This window comes from Strigops habroptila, chromosome 3, assembly GCF_004027225.2.
Source record: "Strigops habroptila isolate Jane chromosome 3, bStrHab1.2.pri, whole genome shotgun sequence".
NCBI classification, from domain to species: Eukaryota; Metazoa; Chordata; class Aves; order Psittaciformes; family Psittacidae; genus Strigops; species Strigops habroptila.
Window position 1 is genome coordinate 76,653,950 of NC_044279.2, and position 16,333 is coordinate 76,670,282.

The window sequence follows — 16,333 nt, forward strand, 5'->3', positions numbered from 1 at the left end:
TGCTTTTTCCTAGTAAAACTATCCGTAGATATGCAACATATTGAAATGAAAGCAGTCATCAAAACGAAATGAATCACACCAGAGGAAGAATCAAACAAGAGTCAGTGGTACCTGTTACGTGTAGTTTGCAGTTATTTCCTCCCATTTTTTTGCCTCCCTAAAAGCTAATTCTCTACCACACGAATCTAGCTTTATTAAAAATAAACGAAACCCAACTCCCCCCCAAAAATGCCAAAATCAACATCAGCAGGCTTGCAGGACCAAAATGCAGACACCCTTTTTTAATTCTTCCTGCCCTAAGCAGTGAAATACAGAGCTCAGGGGCTGTGTTCAGACTCCTGGATTTCAAAAGTGAGGCCCTGCCGCCTGTCTTCAGTCATCTGAGCTTGGCAAGTCCCTCTGGCTTTCTTATCACAGTGTGAAAACCTGCTTATGTCTTTTCGTATCATGTCTCCAAAACTATTAAGAAACTCTGACGTTTTCTCCATGTATGCAATTTGAAGAGAAATCTGAGTGTTCAGGGGTGTGAAATAATCATATTCCGGACAGCAAGGGACCAGTCTTACAGGCTCTGGAAGCTTTCAGCAGCTTTTGCTTGCAAAGCAGTTGGGGGGGGGGGGGGGGAAAGAAGGAAAAAAAAAAGGTAAAAAAATGTTAAATGTTTTGTACTGGGGTGGGAGGGACAGTTGCAGGTTCTTTTTTTTGAGCATCATAGCTCTGGAACTGTGTAATTAGTAAATTGATTTATCACTCCCTGAAGATATGTCTTTTTATTAATAGAATTATAGCCTTTTTAATTATTATTATATTTTTATAAAGGGAGAAAAAAAATGTAATTTTTGCAGTCCTTGTTTCACTAGCAAGGGATTTTTTTTCCCCAGCTTTTATGTCAGCAGAGTTGTCTTTTTGCAGTGTGATGAGCTCTAACTTTAAGAGAGATAAGCAGGGCTACTTAGCTGAGTGCACTGTGGTTTGCAGAGCAATTTAGAGGCCTACTGTGTAATGTCCCATCTGATGTTATTCCATCCTTTCTACAGTAGGTGTTGAAAGGAGCTTGACTCATCTATTTAGGGTGCAATTTGAACCCTGCCCTGGAGGCACCAAACTGTGCAAAATGTGTACAAGTGCCTGCATGGCTCGCTCTTTTAAGCATATGTCAACTGAGCTGATAGCACGTTCAGTGCTGGGGGCTGCCTCCTGCACCACGGAGCAACCTATGTCCATATAGCAAAAGATCAGGTCCAAACAACCCACCAGTTGGGAGTCAGAGCATCAGTGAAGACAACATTTTTAAGGAGGACTCCATAGATGACTGCAGCCATGAGGTAGCTTTGGGGCTGCATGTGCTTAGTGCACCCAGTGCAGGCTGGTGTCCCGTGCTGTCTCAAGCCCCTGCCTGTTCCCAGGGCACCAGTAAAGGTTGTGACTTCTTGCAGCTGTGAGCAAGTGAAGGAAATGGGGGCATGGGCCACAACACAACTCTCTGAACAGGGAAAAGGGAACACCTGGGAAAAAGTCCTTAATTTCTTCTATAGCCCCTCTGCCTTTGAGGGCAAGTAAGGATGTGGCACCAGCTGGGGAGCAAAAGGCTGCATGATGCAGAAATCTGAAAAATTAGGTCTCCTCCAGGAGGCCTGCAGTCCAAGTAGCTTGTTTGCATGTGATGTGTGTTTTTTCTCTTCATTGGTATGTGTGCATCCTGTAACTGGAGACTCAGGGTGGAAGCAGCAGCCCTCCTCTCTTGCCCAGCATCTGGACAGGTCTTGTCAAAATCTCTGGCCTCCACTTCTGATGTTTCCAGATGGGTTTGTGAGAGGTTGGATTCAACCTTTACGGATGCCTGCCCTGCTTACAGCTCTCCTTGTGTGCAAGCGAGGGGACATCCCAGCTTAGCAAAGGCTGACAAGGAGGTGTCTGGAATGCTGCATGTGCCCCATGCTCTAGCTCTTCACCTGTATGCTTTCCTCCTGCCTCCTTGCTGTGTCTCCAAACTCACGGTCCCTACTATACGAGCAGTCTTGGGCACCCATAAGTGGCAGTCCTGCTGCCTGCTGTCCCTTTTTTTTTCACACCACAGACTGAGCTAATAAAGCCCCTGGGGAAGGCTGGCCAGCCCCATTCTCCACATCCCCTGTCCACTGCTACACCTCTGGCCACAGAGGTCCAGGACTGAGTGCATCTGGTGATGCACATGCAAAAGCACAAACTTGCATTAGACTGACTCATGATTATGAGAGGGGAGATATGGGACAATTGGAGTGTATTGTCCAGTGAGAGGACTGCCTTTTTTCCTTCTTTCATTGTAGCCATGGCCTTTGAAGGCTGAGCACAAGCAGTGAGTCCTTCCTTCCATCCTAGTGTGTACTAAAGAGGTGGGAGGATGTAGAGGTAAATCAGTCTCACATCACCACCCCACGAAGTGCAGGTGGGAGATTTGAGCTGTGGGATGGCTCACACATGGCTCATACATTGGCGGGTTGGACACCTTGGTAAATGGAGAGATGTCAGCTCCAACTTTTGGCACTAACATCTGAATTAAAAATTCAGACAAGGAAAACTGGCAGTCTTAGTCTTGTGTTTTACTTGTGACTCCTATGTCCTGGATCTTCGAAGTGGTAGACATTCCAGTTTGTGGAATTTGATGGCCAAATGAGGGAGCTAAGGACAGAAAGGCATATTCTTGTACGCAGAAGTCTGGTTAGATCACATCTAGTCATGGTATAGGTACACATCAGGTTTATACCCCTGACGTAGCTAAGGATCATAGAATTATAGGGTGTTTTGGGTTGGAAGGGTCCTTAAAGATTGTCTAGTTCCACTACAAGAAGCTGAAGGAATTTGGAGTAGAGAGCAACCGATCTTCTGCCTTGGTCACCCCAAGTGCTCCTAGATGCAAGGACCAAATCGAAGTCCACAGGCAGGAAAAGCTTCCTTGCGTGCAGAGACTTATAGCAAGCCTGAAATTACAGCGAGGCAGTCACAGTCACAAAGTTTCTGGCTTCAGTGCCAAACCTAAATTTATTTGACGAAGAAATATGAATTGATTAGACTGCAGTTAATTAGATTTCAATTGAAATTCCCTATCAGAGATGGGGAATTAGGCAGCTTTTGAATTTGACAAAAACATATTGGCTTTGTGTCATAAGAAAAATACTGGCTTGGTATTTTTCATGAATACATTTTAAATATCTTTTGCTATATGGCTGCTAATTTTCAACAAATAAAAGTTCAGGAGCTAAGATTATGAGAGTTAATAAGTATTTAATAGAGGTATAGGGAGATGTAAATATGAAGAGGTAAATGGTAATGTTTGAACTGTTTTAATCATGGATTTCATCGAACATAATTGCGAGGAAGCTGCTAGCCAGGCACTGCATAAGTACATTGTCTGGGGTTACATTTACAGCAAGATAATGTCTGAATTTTCTGGCCTTCTTACATGGTGTTCGTACTCTTTCTATGTCTATTTTAAATAATCTTAGTTTTTATTCCTTCATTCTGCTGGTCAGTCTGCTCTCCCATGCCTGGTACAGAGCCCCGCTGGCCATGCATTTCTGCTGTTGGGCAATGAGCATCACTCTTCTGAGTTTCACTGCTGCTGGAGAAGGGGAGAGTGCCAAGACAGATCCAAGCCTGCTCTTGAGCTTACAGGTGCAGAGAAGCAAAACAAGTGCCAAGCTGTAGCTGATGAAGCTATTCTGCTTTTGTTGAGACCTCATGAGCAGTGAAGGTTTGCAATGCTGGTGGTTTGCGTACCCTCTTGTCCTCATGTACTTGCTCTCTGCTCCAGTAGCTTAGCATGGGATGGAGGTACAGAAGACCAAGTGCTTTCTGGACAGGGTCAACGTGCTAACAAATTGCTTGCTTGTTTCCTGTGCTAGCTTGGTCTTATCTCTGTTAAACTCAAGGTCACTTGTGTGTTCAGCTGAGCAGACTTACCTGGTGTAAGCTAATGTTTATCAGCAAAGCAGAGACTGAGTTGGAGGAGGAAGCAGGAAGATGATAAGCAGGGAAAGGAACGAAAGGAATAAAGAGGAAAATGAAAGAGGAAAGAAAGGATTGGGAAAAGAATAGAAGGATATATAGATGATCATGAGGTCCTTTCTAATCCTAGCTATGATTCTAAGATATGAAGCAAAATGGAAAAAGATGAAGTAAAGATAAGGAGTGAATGGAAAAACTAGACTTTATGGAGGAAGATTAAAATGAGAGGTGGAAATGGTTGCAGGCAGGCATGAGTCAGAGAGAAGTAAAGAGGGAGAGGGGGTAGGGAGGAGGTGGGATACCTTGAGAGCGAAGAGGGAGGCAGAGCTCTTGCAGGGAGGTATTCCCTGCTGGGCATCGCCCCTACTTCTGCAGGACCAACCCCAAACCCCATGCATGCAGCCGGTGCCCCTGTCTCATTTCCCACCTGTCATCACTCCCACCATCCACCAGCCTTGAGCACCATGGGGATGGTGTGTGCATCAAACCCCTCTCCTTCCACAAGACTTTTATGCGGAAAGTTTTGAAGAAGAAATTCTCTAGCGAGGGAAGAAGAATTACTGTTTAAATTCAATTATCTTGACAGCTCAATGCTCAAATGGATCAGAGTTTCTCTCTGATTTAGCATAGTTCCAGCTTCCTAACCTGTCCCTGCACTCGCCCACCCACGCCAGAGGCTGTAAAGTACTTCAGCGGTTACAGAAATGAGATGCCCTTTTCCCTGGGAGAGATGCATTTCCCCCTGCCCCACCATGGTAAGGGGAGAGGACAGCTCACAACCAGAACAAGCTTTTTTTTTTTTTTAATCCCACATCCCAGGCTTTGACTGACCCTGGACCTTACAGAAACTAAGGCTGTTAGAAACAAGACATGCTTGAAGTAGCCAAGAAAGAGGGGAGAACTAGATGAAGGGCAATCAGGTCCTGGGGCTACCCTCACTCGTGGCACTGAGCTGCCACAAAGGAAGAACAAGGAGCCTGGAAAGCTCCTGGGGTTTAATGAGGCAAATATTTTGTATTAGCTTTAATGTTTCCCTGCTCTTGGTTTATGAACACCTAACAAAAACACGCTTCCCTAGGTTGCTGGTGTGATAAGGATGCAAGCACTGAAGTTTGGGTGCCTGTCTGAGGCTCCAAATAAGCACTGTGTGCCTAATCCGCCATCACAAGATCCTGAGACACAGACGGGGAAAATGTGAAACTACTGATACAAATTTGCTGGAGTTTCCGGCTGATCGCTTTTTGTGGCGAGCCCTTTTGGCACTCTGTCAATCTGTCACCACCTGCATATGTGGCAGTAGGAGATCAGGTACAGCCCCAGACCTAGAGGGGGTTAAGAGTATAGGGCTTCCAGGCAGTGGGGAGCAGGGCTGGCTGGAGAAAGGTAAGAACAAAAGCAGCTGGGTTGGTGATCCCTGAAAGGATGAAGATGCCCAGAGACAACAGCAGAGTCACTTAAAGATCCCATTTCTTAGAGAAAGGAGGCAATGTTTGGATTCATTGATTTTACTTATACATAAAAAGTTTGGAGGGGTTTTTTTTTTTGTTAATAAATGGAGTTTCATTTCACCGCAGTCACCTGCAGTCCATCATGGCATGGGCATGCTACGCTTGTGCAGAGAGAAGCGTTTTGGATATGATTTACATGGCTAGTATAGACATATCTCATCCACAGGGATTTAAGCATCCTTGATGCATCTCTCTTATTTCAGCCAAGACCAGGAGGCCACAGGAAGAACTGTAAGCTGACGGGGTCTGCTAAGCAAGCGAAAGCCCTGGGGCCTGCTAGGGCTGAGCTCGTTTTTGCCAGAAGTTTCCCTTCTCTGACCCATCCTTGGGAACAGACTGCTGTGTTCATTGGCAGAGTGATTGACTGCTCAGCATTATTTTTCCAGCTAAACTGGAACATAATTACAGCAGATCTGCGGCCACCAAGAGCTGCAGGAGACTGGCTCACTGGCTGTATGAATTGCACAGCTGCAGCTAGAGTAGCATTCATCTTGCTCTCAAAGGACCCGTGCTCACTACTTTAATGATTATTAATTTTCTAGTGACACACAGACTGTGCCACGTAGGTGACAAGCTCATTCCACCTAGGAGAGGGCAGTGATGTGCACCTGGTTAAGGTTACTCCTGTTGTAATGCCAGCAACATGGATGTAGCCACAAGAGGACAGAACTCGAAAGCTTTGTAAACAGAGGTTCTATTTTTAAATGACTTTTGCATGGCTAAGTCTAAGAAAAGATTTCACCTCTGCCCACTGATTTCATCTCAGCCCTAGCCCGATGCTGTTTCCCTGTGCTCAGTTTCTGTGAGGATCACAGTGTTCTTCAAGATTTCTCATTTAATCACTTGCAGTTTAGAAAAGACCACTTTTTGAAATGAGATGTATTTTGGGGCTATTTTCTTATTTGGCATCTGCCAGAGTGTGTTTCAGGTTGCTCGCTACTGCTTGGAAATAGTATCTTTGCCTTCAGAGGTCTGACCTCAACCCAGTGCTCTAGGGGATGTGTTTTTTTAGGAGAGGAAAGGAAGTTCTGTGGGACTTCACCAAGCTTGGAGACCTCTATGTTTCTGTCAACATACCTACCCCCTGTAACAAACTGCAGTGTAAGGACTCCTTTAGTCGTGAAGCTGGCTCTGTGAAGCTGTGCTGTGAAGAGGTATTCACCCATGTCCTGGGAGCAATACCGCTATGTCCATACAGTGCTTTCCCCGTAACTGTAGTTCCAGAGTTGCAGCAGGTCTGTCAAATTCTGGAGCAACAACACTGGTGAGGCAATTTTGCTTTATGCTTTTGGAGCAAGGTTGATCAGTGGTTACTCAAGACCCTTTGCACCATGTTCATTTGCACCACACAGGTTTGTCCTTTTTATGATGCCCTGTAGTCATGTCTGCACATTCATATGTGTGTGCATTTTTCCTCCTTTCATATATACTTCCCAGTTTCATCTGACTGGATCCTAAGCCTCTGTCTGTCACTGATGCTTTCTGTAGGCTATCTAAGTATCGCTGCTTGGTTTGGGGTGGGCGTTTTTTGAGTTGCATTTTTTTGGGGGTGTGAATATTTTGGTTATCTGCATGAAATCCCTCCTCTCTCCCTCTGCATTTGGTGTACGTGGAACTGACAGCTCCAGGGATGTAAATGAATGCCACTGCATTTCAGAGGAAGAATTATTTCATGCAATTACCCTAAAAGTGCATGAGAGAACAGAGCGAAATGAACGAGGAAGAGAAAGAAAAAGAGCATGAGAGAGAATAATCACAACACTTCGACAGGTTTACCCCACTGTGTTTGAAAATCTATCATTCTGACAAGTCCCCTTTGTGAAAGGTATAGACAGATAACTAGACATTTGCTCTTCAAGGTTCTTTTGAGTGAAGAGGGTAATCAATAGAAGAATCAGTCCGTTCCATTGAAGTTTCGATCAAGTCTTCTCCCTGATATTTCTTATGGACTGGCCCTCTCAACATCTCAGGCTTTCTGGTTCACTCCTCGGTGGTTCCTGGGCAGAAGGATTTGGGTGGACTTTAGGTTACTGGACTATTGACTTATGGGTCTTTCTATATAAATTATAATGGTTTTGGTTTGAGAAAGGGTGCAGTAACAAAAGGCTGTGTCCCCTGATCCTTCCCCGTCTCTTGAGCCTGTTGATAGACAAAGGAAAAGGGAGCGTTTTATAGCTTCATTAATCACATCTGAGGAGAGATTTAGAAGAAGCATTTTCAGTCCTGACTCTGCTGCTATTTCACCTGTCGATGCTGTCACCCTCTTGACTCCCCTCTTGCACATCAGGGTCACCTTGAGGAAGCTGGTGACAACAGCCCATGTCTTCCTGGAGGCCTCATGCACCTATGTTCACTAAAACATGCAAAGTGCTTTGAGATCCTCAGGTGGAAATTGCTGGCCAGGGTAAACGGTTAGTATAGTCCGGTTTCTCACTGTGCTTTCCAAGAGGCAGGCACATTACTGGACATTCACCATACTGAGCAAGGAGGGGAGCACTGGGCTACAGAATGACGGGCCAGGTCACTTCTTTTCACCTGCATCTGCTGTTCTTGCAGCAAAGCCAATGCGTTAGTCATATCTATTTGCACTTTGAGGTTATTTAGGGAGCGTGCTGCTGGGTTAGGAAAGCTAAGGTCTAGCATATGTCCTAAAATTAGGCTTTTCCCCTTTTGCTTGTTGTCAGAAAGGAGTGAATCACAGCTCTGAGAGAAGCCTTCCTGCCTAGGCAAAGCTGTTACTGCATTAAGTAGAGAGCTTGCTTCTACGTGAGGTAAAACAGGTTAGCTAAAGCTGCCTCCAGGGGCCTCATCCTGCGCTGTGAGATGAGGAGAAGACCGAGAGTATGCTGCTGTGCTGCAGGTAATGCTCAGTTAAACCAGCTACACAGCCCTCCTCTTCCTGGCCTCATGGTAAATGTCCACCCCTCATGCCTGCCCTTGCCAGGAGTGCACACTCCTTGTTGGCGCATCTTCATGCAGCTCCTCTCCTTCCTGAAAATCACAACAGGTAAGTGCTATCACAGCTCCTGGCCTGCATCCACATGGCACCCTCTCACTGCTCACTGCGTTTTCTGCCAGGGGAGCCATGGTCTCCAGTCCTGCTCCTGGAGGGTTCCTGGAGGCTTCAGCTTTGCTCCCAAAGATTCAGACATCACCCCCACGACTTCCAGAAACCCTTCAATGAACAAATGACTACTCTGTGGCTCAAGCCAAAATGTTTGGTTCTTTTAGTTTTTATTTTAAACTTTCTTCTTCTCTCTCTCTCTTCCCTTCTGCAGGATGGTGGAGTACTCCCTGGATCTCCAAAACATTAACTTGTCTGCAATCCGTACTGTCCGCGTCCTGAGACCCCTGAAAGCTATCAACCGTGTGCCTAGTAAGTCATGCTTCCCTCCATATCTGCTCAGCTTGGGTTGTGGGCAGTATGTGAGCAGTAAGGTTGTGTGTGGTGGTGTTCTTCAGGTGGAGTTCCAGTGCAAACTGAGTGGAGGCTGCTGCACTGTGTGTGCAGGCTTTCCCCCATCATGGCACCAGGAGTTGTTGTTGGATGGGCAGGAAAACTACAGTCTCCTAGCATATTTGGCCTGACAATCCTTTTGTGCAAGGCCATGCTCATGGTTCAGGAGCTCAAGATGAACAGTGTGCAGCAAAGGAAAGGGTATTTTCTTGCTCTTACTGAAGGACATCACAGATTTGATAACATCTGCCTGAAAAAGGGACGTGTGTGAGGTCTGGAGAGGGGTGAGCTGGGGGAAGCCGGGAGAATTGGTTTACTCAGGCTTTCACACATTCTTCCAGATCCTTTCACATGAAAATTTTTCATGCCATTACAGTTTAGGAGCGTGTAGCACCGGCTTTTTTTTAATCTCGTCCTCAGCCTGTGCTTTGTACTTCCTCTTTTGTGCAGACTATTTTCCTGTGAGCTGGCGTACGTGTGTAAGCCAGGCTGAGCACTGCTGGGCACAGGGCTGCTGGGACTGCATGTGAGCCTGGATGTGTCAGCGGCAGAACTGCTGCTTACTGGTGCTGTTCAGGTCTGAGATACCGTCCCCAGCTCAGGTCTGCATGCAAACCAGAGAGGTGCTGCAGCCCCGGGATGTGAGCCACAGCCCTCGGGCATGTGCCAAACGCACGTGGTTTGATCCCACAGTGGAGGTGGCCCCTCCATAACCCTTGCTTCCTTCCTTCCCAGGATGGGGAAGGGGATGGGGGCAAGATGAGCCGCTTTGTCATGCTTTGCAGTTTTTATTGGTGCTGAACAATTTCTTCCCTCTTCTTCCCTTCCTTTGCCTCTCCTGGTTTGTTTTTTGTTTTTAAATGAGTGTCATTCTCCTGCAACCATGAAGTGAGTAAGCAGGCATTGCTCTTGTTATTCAACTGCAGTAAACATCTATGGAGGTGGCTCAGGCTTTGCTGTGGTTGTATTCAGGTGGATGGAAGTGAACTGGTGGGCAGGTTGTGTGCAGTTGGGATGAGGGGGTTGCAAGAGCACTGAACTGTGTTACTCTGATGTTTCTGGCTATTCCCTGTGCAAAGGCAGCAGCTGCCACATGCAGCCCTGTGAGACTTCAGGCATTTTGTCCAGAAGTTTTTCTGTCTTGCAGAACAGCAGGAAGCCTCTTTGCTGTTCCCTGTAATCTCTCTAATCAGGCTGTCTGCAGTGGTTAACACCTTGCCAGAGCCCTCCTAATCCTTCACTTGAGCTCAGATGTTCCTTTTTCTTTTCCAGATCTGAGGAAGTTTACACAGCTGACCTCCCAATCTACATCATATGTTTTGCCTTGTACCAAAGTTACTTTCCTGATGCTACCTATTTCTTGAACATGCTATGGAGGTGGATTTCAGGGTCTCCGGCTCCATGCAAAGCCCTTCTAGAAAGGGGTCTTGTCTTTCTTCCTGGGTTTATTTTTATCTCTGAGCAGTAGCTGAAAGCTATTGAGGAGGAACTGAGGCACAGTCCTATGTGCCCAATGTGGCAGGAGGGTACCAGGCAGAGGAGCAGCTGGTCTGGGCACTGAGCACACACCCAGGCATATGACAGGTCTATCATGGGGTGATAAAGATGGGAACCAAGAACAAACTTTTATCTATTGACTGCCAGCACAACTCCCTCAGCCTGTCTCTATCTCTCTGGCCCTTCTCCTGAGAGGAGAGGACTGGGAGCCAGCCACAGTCCTTGCTGTGGGCATGCACCCCAGCAGGGGGGGCACATTTCGTCTGCGAGGGGGTGGCCTGGAGATTGTGCGTGCCATGTTCTTCCTTTCCAGGGAGCGTATGGCTGTGTAAGGGCAGCACCATCCTCATGTTATGCAGCCCCCTTTCCTCCCTGCTTCGTAGGGAGTCCCATGAGTCCGTGCTTTAAGACCACTTTGAGGTTGATCCCTTTTATCAGGGTAGGCTTAACCTCAGTGGTGAGTGAACGATAGCCAATTGACTCCTGCAGATGTCTGCCATGTTAATTGCTGGACAACAGCGGTCAGGAGCAAAGCTTGACTGACGAAAAGTCAAGGCCTTGTTTTATTCCTGTTTATCTCCCAGAACAGCCAGAGTCACTCCTCCACCAGCAGGAGCTGGCCCACCAGGGACTCACTCTGTCCATGCAGAGGCACCAGGGTTGCTTTCAATCATCTCGTCTGACCTTTGCAGAGCACTGGCGGTTGAATTTCCTCTGGCTGTCCCAGCCATGGTGCTGCTTGTCTGTTCCTTTTATCAGTATAAAACTTCACCTGTATGAAATTGATGCTGTTTTAATTTCCACTCTGTGGTTGAACCTTTATATATCTTTCTCGCTACATAAATCTGTGGTTATAATGCAGAAAACGTTTTGAAAGAAAGACATCCTGCCATTAAATAAAGAAAAAAAAAAAAAAGAAAAGAAATTGGATTCCCTGGGAGAGAAAGCACTGACTTGAGAGTTGAAACTGGCAAAGAGGCTGTAAACAAAGGGTTGTGATAAATGGGAACGAGCTGCATTGGAGGAAGATGCCTAGTGGGGTACAGCAAACATAATTAATGAGACCTTTGGCCACAAATCTTTTTTTAATGTCTTTTTAAAGCTCTTCATTACTGATGTGAAGCAAGAGGAAAGTCTATTAGTGAGATATACTGATGATACCAAGCTGGAGGTGTTGCAGGTGCTAGCAAAAAAAGTGGGAAATGAGACAGCAGGAGGTAGAGGGAGATTGAGGTCTTGGTGGGAGCGTGAGGTATTTGGAGAGGTGCAGGAAAGTTAATCCCAGAGGCAGATATTTGGCCATGTTCAGAAGGCTGTGGCGGGACAATGTGGCCCAGAGTTCACCGGTGGCCATTTCAAAGGCTTCCACATGGGCATTCAGGCAGGGACCAATTTTCACAGAGGAGTCTGGCCATGTGGACTCAATAATGACAGTTTATTATCAGGAGAATGGACAAAGTGATTAGGAACCTGAGTGATTACTGCATGAGTAGAAGAGTGCTACCTGTCTGGGTAGATTATTTAGTGTCCACAGAACAGTTACACTCTAATAACCAGCCAGCATTTGAAAAGTCCACATACTGAAAAGAGAAATTTCTGGAGAAATTTGATGGAAATTTTATGCTATGTGAAGCAAAAAAAGAAGCGATGCTGGAAAATTAGGAGGGAGAAAATTCAGAATGACTCTAAGGAAATAGTAGCATCATGGTAGAGGAAAAAGCATCACCTATTAAACAAGTTAAAATTATTTTGGATTCTTGGCAGGTGAGCAAGACTGAAGTTTAAATACCTAAATTGGGTATGTCTAAATTCTGCTTACCTGTGTTCATTCTTAACATGTTATGAAAGTCTTTCCTTACAGTGAAACTTGTGAGGCTTTGAAACAATATCCCACAAGGATATGACAAATAGCATTTCTCATCAAAGGATGAGAGCTCATGTAGAGACACTTCTAGATTTCAAACCTCCTTACTTTAGGGTTAGAGCTGATCTTTAGCTATGGGTTATCAGTAATCAATTGCATTTGTTGCAGTTCTCAGCAGGATGTGCTACTGACCATTTCAGATTTTGCTGCTGCATGAAGAAGTCTGTGTCTCTGCCCCACCTGATCTTTCCTCCATTCGCATGTCATCTTTGAAGTATACTAGAGAAAACACGAGGCTCCCTAGTTTTGTAATACATATCACACATTCATTAATATTCCCACTTATCTCTTGCATTCCTGACTACAGCCCCAGGAATGCTGCCTTCTGGGGGTTTGTTTGAAAATGCATGAAACAAAAAATTAGGGATTGTTCTGGTCCTATTACTATGTGATTCAATTTCCATGGCCGTGAGCTGGTGTGACAAGCCCTGAGAGTCACTGAACAAGTGTAAAGAGGTAAAAAAAATACTCTCCAGGTCTCTGTCAGCAGTAGCTGCTTTCCGCTCTGGACATGTCTGTGTCCTGGGCGTGGGGTGAAATTCCACATCCATTTGTTGTTCTCCTTTTGTAATTGTGTGTCAGGTTGCTAGGTGAAATGCTGTTTCTGCTACCTCTTTCATCCCTTCTTTTCCTGGCAAGACATAAGGCTGGGAGGGGGGAGGCTGGTTTTGTTTTATTTCTGTCTGCTTTTGAGCAGGGAGTCTGGAGTCATTTCTGATCATTTGAATTTCTTTCACTTCTGTTATTATACCTTTTTGATGTTAGAGCAGAAAATGTTTCTTCAGTTTACTCTTGCTTGTCGCATTGGTCTTATGCAGAGTTCTTGCATTGTGTTTGATGCTCTTCCAGTTTCCACTTAGAATTTAGTAACTGATTCATCATTTGGAAGCAGATTACTTCAGCTGAGCACGCTGTACGGAAGTGAAGGAGTCTGTTGCAGAGTGTTGCATAGCAACTTTATTGAATAGAAAATGTAAACGTGTGCTAATACTTGGTGTCTAAGTACAGTAATACTTATGTGGAGGTATAGCGCGTTTGAAATATACAGTTATTTTCTTATTACTAGCTGTACAGGAAATAGAATTTCAGGTTTGTGGGAAGTCCTGCTCTTTTTAAACCTGTTTTTTCTCAGAACAAGAATAAGCATTTCCCATCCATTTTAATATTTATTTACTCTGCCTAATGTTAGGTGGTTTGTTTGGCTTTTTGGTGTTTTTTTCCCTATACTTTGTTGTGACAGAGAAGTATGAAAATGAAAAAAACCTCAGCCACGCCATTCTAGTATAAAAATGTTTTTCTCTCCTCTTGTCCTCCTTTCTTTTTGCTAAATGATGTTTGTTTCATCAAAACACTGAAGTGTTTCCATTTCAATGAAACAGCATTTTTTGCTGGTAAAAGTGATGTGTAGGAAAATTTTGGTCCAGCACCATTTTTCTTTATTAATTATTGTTGTTATAGTAGCTCCATGGGTCCAAATAAACTAGAGTTTTCTACTTTTCTTTTACAGATCTCAAAGATATAAACTGAGGCTTGTTAGTTTAATGTCTCATGTTTCAGACGAGGTGAGTGAGACCCAGTGAGTGCCACCAGCAGACTCAATTGACATCTCCTAACTCTTAGCCCTGCATTCAATTCAGTAGACCAAAGCACCAACATAAAAACCAGTCTGAAGTAGCTGAACCCTAGAATGTGAAAAGCAGACGTTTTGCCTTCCTTAAATCTGTATTGTGCACCAAGCTATCTGTGTTTGATGCTGTAATAGCGCCTAAGACAGAGTGGTCTGGCTATGAACCCTACACTTGGCACGGGGGAAAAGTGATGACATTTACTTCTCTAAATGTGTTTTTGAAGAACTGATTTTACTGATGAGCGTGTGTGAAATTAGCTTCTGGCTGAGATATATTAGGCTGTAAAGCAGTCTCATTTACAGCTAGATCAGACAAAAAGCAAATGCATTTGACAAGCTCAGTCCTGCCCTAGCAGTTGGAAATGCAAAGGAATTATGAGATTCCTCTTCTAAGACCCCCCTACAGGGTCTTTGTTTCAGATGCCTCAACCTTTCTGAAAGAGGACTGTCACTTGCTTGTTCTCTTCCAGCACTGATTCCCTTTCAAAAATGTACTCTTCCATTTGACTCTTTTGGAAGCACACACTCTTTTTTTTTCTCCTGATGGCTTTACTTGTGAAGTGATAACTTAAACTCAGGTATTGTTGTATTTTCTCAATATTTAAACTTACCCCATCCACAATATAATGTGCTCTGTAAATATTTATTGTCACACCTCAGTGACACACAAACCATCTGCAAATGTGTACACACACAGATGTATCCACATGCAGCCACAGTCCTGAGCAGGTTAGTACAGGGACAAGAGTGATGTTCTCTTGCAGCATCCGTACACAAAAGTTAAGAGGTCAAAAAGCCCTTTCTATTCCCAGGTCAGACTATGTGTAACTCAAATGCACTCAAAGATGAAGCTGCCAGCTTTCTCTGGGCTCTGTCCCAGGCAGACAGACAGTGAAGGGATAGAGAAAAGCCAACAGGGAAAGGACTTGACCGATGGGGTCGAGTTCAGTCTGTATCCTCCCTTCCCAGTGTAATCCTCTAGACAAGTGGAGCAAAGCACTGAAGAGAGCAATGTAGTTTATGCCCGGAGCAGGCCACTAAAGGATGCCTTTCTTCAGAGAGGGGTGCAGATTGGAGATGGAAATGTAACTCAGAGCTGCACTTTCCTGTATGCGCAGCTCTTTATAAAGTCAGTTGAGCCCTAAATCAGACAGGCATGTTCAGGATACATAGAATGAACATGAGGAGGAGCAGAGCAGCATGAGGGTCAACAGACAGGAGAGCAGAGAAGGAGCAGGGCTTGAAGGAGATGTGCACAGGAGTCAGGTAGCAGGGTTTGCCAGGCACAGCACGCAAAGGTGTGATACACCTCCGTGTGTAGGATAATGCAAAGAAAGTGATGGTGGAGGGAGGGAGAGAAGGGGCAGAAATCAAAACTGAAACAAGGGCAAGGACTGGTATAAAGAAAGTCTATTGACTCTCAGATAAATATGCTGAATGGGTTTGCAAATTAATGCTTTTCTAGGGCTTTTTTACAAACAGAGTGGGCTTTAACAGACCCACATCTTGTAATGCTGGAGGAAGTCTTCAGTCACTGAAGACAGGCTCCAATTTTATTTACTTCTTGTTTGATCTCAGTGCCATTTTTCATGTGCATTCCACAGTGTGCAATATATTGCCATGTGTTTAAATGGGTAATCAGAGTAAATTCAAGAGAAGAAAAAAAAACAAAAGGAAAAATATATCCCTGTATAGCATCATAGCAGGGGAACACTGAACTGCAGGAAATGTAGACCTGGTAATGCCTTGTTTTGCACCATGCATTGCTTAGTCACTTTGTTTTGGGTTTTTTTGCAGTTACAGATCATGGGAGAAGGTCATCTTTCCCTCTCTGGACAAGCCTGCTCGATTTCACTGTTGTTATAAACAAGTATTCAAGAATCCCAAATTGTGTGCTTGTAGATGGTCAGATGGGTTTAAAGCCATGAGATTTGAAAAAGGAAAAAAAAGATCACATATTATTTTAATTTTTCCTATGGCTTTCAGACCTTTAGACCTGTGACTCACATCTCGTAGTCCTCTTTTTTTCCCCCATAGTGGTGAAGAATAGAAACTTCTTTTTTCCTTTTACTGTGATCTGAGATTGTCAAGTCATAGCAGGATTGATGCCTGAAGGTTTATACCATACATCCCAAGACTCCCAATAAAAATCACAAGAGTTAGCAGCAGCACATTGGAGTTTGTGTTATTGGAAGTAAAGCAAGCCTGGGAAAAAAAACCCCAACAAAAAACCAAGCAGAAAACAACAAACCAGAAACCAGTCGTAAAGAAACCTTTGCTGGAATCTGTATTTCTCGCTTGCTCTCTTGGGGAACCTGCACAGCCAGAATATTAAA

General features: G+C 44.7%; 1 protein-coding gene across 4 annotated transcripts in view; it reads left to right on the forward strand.

Moving 5' to 3' along the window:
- The window catches only part of CACNA1I (calcium voltage-gated channel subunit alpha1 I), a 201,525-nt gene that overhangs the window by 119,696 nt on the left and 65,496 nt on the right, over window positions 1-16,333 (forward strand). For 3 of the 4 annotated variants that reach the window (XM_030479820.1, XM_030479822.1, XM_030479821.1), the window contains exon 5: window positions 8,771-8,868. In XM_030479820.1, coding sequence (XP_030335680.1) covers window positions 8,771-8,868 — 98 coding nt within the window. Of the gene's footprint in view, window positions 1-8,770; window positions 8,869-13,877; window positions 13,933-16,333 lie in introns of those variants that run through there. The other variant, XM_030479824.1, reaches the window with a different exon arrangement.